Consider the following 4,790-nt stretch of genomic DNA (forward strand, 5'->3'; position numbering starts at 1 on the left):
TTGCTGGGAATTGAACTCAGGACCTTTGGAAGAGCAGGCAATGCTCTTAACCTCTGAGCCATCTCTCCAGCCCAGATATTGGTTTTATAATTGTAAGAGGATTTAAAAAAAAAACTAGAAGGAAATCCATCAAAAATGAGGAGAGATTTGTTCTGATAGAATCAGGGCTGAGTCATTGTCTTTTTCACTTCTCTGTATTATATAAGTTCTTTCAACCTGATGTCAACTTTATTCCTTCCCATCTCTTACTCTTCACCCCCTCGCTCTAACTACATGGGACTTCTTACTATTCCTCAATAAAGACCTTCCAGCTTTTTTTTTTTTTTCTAGATAGCCTCAAATTCAGAGATCCAACTGCCTCTGCTTCTCAAGGGCTCAGTGCTATCATGCCCCACTGCTCCTTTCACAGACACTCCTGCTCCTTTGCTTGGTAAACCCTACTTGTCTTTCAAGACTCAGCCATGAAGAAGACCCCAGCTTCTGTAGAGGTGGTCCCTCACTCCTTCCTGCACTGCTGCCACTATGTCAACCTGTCTGCCCTTTTCTGCCCTGAGTTAAAAAACGACGGCAGCAGAGCTCTACTGGACTTCTATAAAAGATGAGGGGTGAATATCCAAGGTTGTCAAACCAGACAGGTCTCACCAAGGCCTAACATTTAAATGATAACGGTTGTTTTTGAAAATCCACATTTCAAATCATTCTCCATTGTGCCTCGTCTGTTTTGATCAAGAGGCACTTTCTCAAAGGCTAAGGGAGCAAATGCTTTAGAGGTGACACACACATTCACTGTTTTGAAAGCCCGGTTCCCCGCCTACCTCTCATGTGTACATTTTTAATTTTTCGTTCTTCATCATTCAATTCCTTCAGGACACAGTATGAGGGATTAAAAGTGAGGAGCCGAGAGGATTTGGGTTTGCAGAATGGCTGGCACAGCTTCAGAAGAGCAGCACCCAGATTCAGAAAGAAGGCATCTGAGGCATACATTTGGAAGAAGATTTCGGGCATCTGATTGGCCCAGATCTTGGTGCGGCCTGCATTTGCATGCAAACAGTTTCCAAGCCAGAACAAGATACAGTGCTTGGTTTCTGGAGAGAGCTGGAGCAAGTTCTTCAGCATCTGGTAGATCTTTTCATGGAACTGAGCCATGAACTGTTTAACCAGAAAACACAACCACAGAACATTCCAATTTCACAATCCTGGTATTTTCTTTCTTTCTTTTTTTTTTTTTTAACTCCTAAACCCTGGCAAATACAAGTTTTTAAAAATATGCTAATCTTAATCTCTCCCTTCACTTTTTTTGCACCTTATTCCCTGATTCTGATTATTAAAAATACATGTATTTCTGGGTACTTATGAGACATTTTCTGGTCAGCTGCCAAATTGTAGAGAGTTTAATAGGTTTTACAGTCAGGATTTTTCTGTAAGTGTTAAGGGTAAATTCTCTGGCTCTGTTTGTCATAGTTCTCATAGTGGCTACTCAACTCTACCACTGCAAAATGAAACTGAGCCATAAACAATACAAATAGACATGGGTACAGTCAATAAATACTATTGAATTTTTACATGTATTTAGTGTTAATGTATTAGTATGTGGGAGGGACAAGCTATAGAGCATCATGTGTGAGCTATTTGGGAACAGGTTCTCTGTTTCTACTATGTGGGTCCTGGGGACCATACTCAAATCATCAGGCTGGATGACAAGCATTTTTACCTACTGAGCCATTTCATTGGCCCCAGTGAATCGTTCTTTATAAAAAACAAAACAAAAAATCATGGCAGTAGGATTTGGCTACTGCTGGAGTCTGCTAACACTGTTTGACAGCACTGTGATGATTAAGTAGTAAATGGGACACTTAAACTGTGCCCTTGTTAGTCACCTAATGCCCCACAGTCGGGTTTTATGTTTTATGTTAAGGGGCCTATACATTAAGAGAAGGATAAGGGACAAAGAGATTATAAGATGGCATTTAGTCAGAAGGTTTCATGAGCTAAGTGACAATAAGTATCTTGGCAAGAAGGGCAAGGACTGAGGGGGCCGTGACAGTATTGTCACACAGAGCAGGTTCTATATAATCTACAAGTTTATTCTCACCCAACACCAAAGTCCATCCTCTCCTCATAGTGAAGGATATGAAGAAGGTGATTTCTTTTTCTGCTTTTGTTTTTTGTGACATGGTTTCTCTATGTAACAGCTCTGACTATCCTAGAACTCAATTCTGTAGACCAGGCTGGTTTTAAACTCACAGAGGCCTAACTGCCTATGCCTCCCAAGTGTTTGGATTAAAGGCATGCACCGGAGGCAATTTCTTTGCTTCCTTTATTTTGAGATAGGCTCTCCTATAGTGCAGGTTTGTCTGGTACTGGCTATTTAGTGCAGGATGGTCCTGAACTCCTAGTCCAGACTCTATTTCATAAGTGCTAGGATTACACGCCACCCCATCCCTCCCAATAAGAGGGCAATTTCGTTGTGTTATTATAACAAAAAGCCAATCAGACCACTTTGCTGATTTTTCAACCAAAGAGGTTGAAGCAGCTTTTCCCTACATGGTTCCTGAGGAAATGCTCATCTCAAATCAGGGGGCTGTGACACCCTGGAAAACAGTTCCACCTGATGAATGTTGGCCTCCTGAACTTTGATCTCCTGAGGACTGGAACGAGATGGATTCAGAAAGTAGCCATGATTTTCTACCACACCAGGCGTCTTTAGCAAGCATGAAATATTCAGAATTACTCCCAGCAGGGTCTTCTGATACATCTGCCCATTGCTAGGGTCCTTGGGCTGAATGTATTCTAAAAAAACCTGTAGAAAAGGATAAAAACTTATCCATCTGTATGGTGAAATAAAGAGGATGAGATGCAACACAACCAACCCACATATATACAATAGAACACACACACCTCTCTCTTTAAAGATTTGTCTTTTATGTATATGAGTATCCTATGTGCATGTATGCATGAGTGACAGAAGAGACCATCAGATCCCATTGTCAATGATTGTGAGACTTGTGGTTGCTGGGAACTGAACTCAGGACCTCTGGAAGAGCAACCTGTGCACTTAACTGCAGAGCCATCTCTCCAGTCCCTCTTTTTTCTTCTGGTTTTGTTTTTTTCAAGTTAGGGTTTCTCTGTGTAGCCTTAGTTGCCCAGGAAACTGATCTATAGACCAGGCTGGCCTCAAACTTGGAGATCCACCTGCTTCTGTCTCCTGAGTGCTAGGATTAAAGGAATGTGCCAACACCATCTGGCTTTCTTTTTCCTTTTCCTTTTTCTTTTTAAAAGCCAGGTTTTATAAAATCCAGGCCAGCCTCAGTTTACACATCTATTGATTTGTGTGTCTGTGTGCACCCCACGGACACAGTGTGGAGGTGAGAGGACGTGTGCTGGGTTAGTTCTCTCCTATTCTTCTACCACGTGCGTTCTGGGAATCAAATTTAGGTCTTTAGGCTTTGTAGCAAGCCCCTTTACCCACTGAGCCATTTCACCAGGCCTATCCGCAGAGCCCCAAGTTCACAGAGTAGCTGAGGATAATGTTGATCCTCCCGCCTCCACTTTCCAAGTGCTAGGATTGTAGACACATGACACCATACCTGGCTTTCTACAGGCAATGTTATAATGTCATCAAGTACTAAGTAGTCAGGACATGAGCATATGGTGCCTTTGAGACCTACCTTGGCCATGTCCTTTTGCCTAGTGAAATAGAGAAGAACATCCAGATGCGCATACAGTAGGGTCTGGCAGAGCTCCAGATCTTTTATTCGGCCTAGTAAAATATCAAACACTGGAATCATGACTTCAGGAAACGTTCGAACTTCCTCATCCAACAGCAAGGCTTCAATGACCTCTTCTAAAAACTCAGTTACATCTTCAAAATCTAACAGGAGACAGATGAGAAAGGAAGGAGACCATGTCAATTTTTATGTCTTCACACGTTTCATGTTCTCTCTGTCAGTCTATCTCTGTTGTGGTGTAGGAACTGAACCAAAGACCCGGTGAATGCTGGACAGCTGTTCCACCAGTGCGTGACCAATGAGCTCTATGCCCACTTTAAGCACTGGCTCTTTATGAGTTATTTACTTTCATTTACATGTGTGGGTGTTTTGCCTGCATGTATGCCTGTGTACCAAGTGCATGCAGTGCTCATGGAGGCCAGAAGAGGACTGTGGATCTGCCTGGAACTGGAGCTAACATATAACTGTGAGACACCATGTGGGTGCTGGGAATTGAAGCAGGGTCCTCTGGAAAAGCAGCTAGAAGTGCTCTTAACTTCTGAGCCATCTCTCCAGAATTATGCTGGTAATGAGGCCTAAAGACCAAGATATAAGCTATCTTTCTTAATTTCTGTCAGAATCATAATGGCTGAAACTAACACCACTAGAGGAGTTTCAAATGTAGATGGTTAAAGACCTTGCTTCTATACTCACGGGCTCCCTGAATGGCTTCTAACATCAAATCTACCAGTTGCTCATGGATGTTTTGGTCAACATAGATCTCTGGAGTGAGGAGAACTGTTCTTGTGTTGGACACAGTGAGGTTCCTGCACTGCACTGCAAAGGGGAGCAGGTTTTCTGGAACTTTGGTAATCTACAACAAAGAGAGAAAAGCACAGTTTTACAACACGCAGCAAGGGTGGGTATAGTAAATAGGGTGCAAAAACATATCACATCCCCAAAAGAAACCAGTACTGATTTCTTTTCTCTTCCTTCCTTCCTTCCTTCCTTCCTTCCTTCCTTCCTTCCTTCCTTCCTTCCTTCCTTCCTTTCCTTCCTTCCCTCCCTCCTTCTTCTCTCCTC

At 42.6% G+C, this 4,790-nt stretch overlaps 1 protein-coding gene and 1 pseudogene across 1 annotated transcript in view; one reads left to right on the forward strand and one right to left on the reverse strand.

Annotated features, from left to right (window-relative positions):
• Nucleotides 1-4,790, forward strand: part of LOC101991805 — a 39,168-nt pseudogene that overhangs the window by 25,113 nt on the left and 9,265 nt on the right.
• Nucleotides 1-4,790, reverse strand: part of Ube4a (ubiquitination factor E4A) — a 43,936-nt gene that overhangs the window by 21,640 nt on the left and 17,506 nt on the right. The window contains exons 6-9 of the mRNA XM_005347214.3: nucleotides 4,422-4,581; nucleotides 3,669-3,871; nucleotides 2,609-2,800; nucleotides 816-1,149 (exon numbers count right to left, since the gene is read on the reverse strand). Coding sequence (XP_005347271.1) covers nucleotides 816-1,149; nucleotides 2,609-2,800; nucleotides 3,669-3,871; nucleotides 4,422-4,581 — 889 coding nt within the window. The remainder of the gene's footprint in view (nucleotides 1-815; nucleotides 1,150-2,608; nucleotides 2,801-3,668; nucleotides 3,872-4,421; nucleotides 4,582-4,790) is intronic.

The sequence above is a fragment of the Microtus ochrogaster genome, chromosome 5 (genome assembly GCF_000317375.1).
Source record: "Microtus ochrogaster isolate Prairie Vole_2 chromosome 5, MicOch1.0, whole genome shotgun sequence".
NCBI classification, from domain to species: domain Eukaryota; kingdom Metazoa; phylum Chordata; class Mammalia; order Rodentia; family Cricetidae; genus Microtus; species Microtus ochrogaster.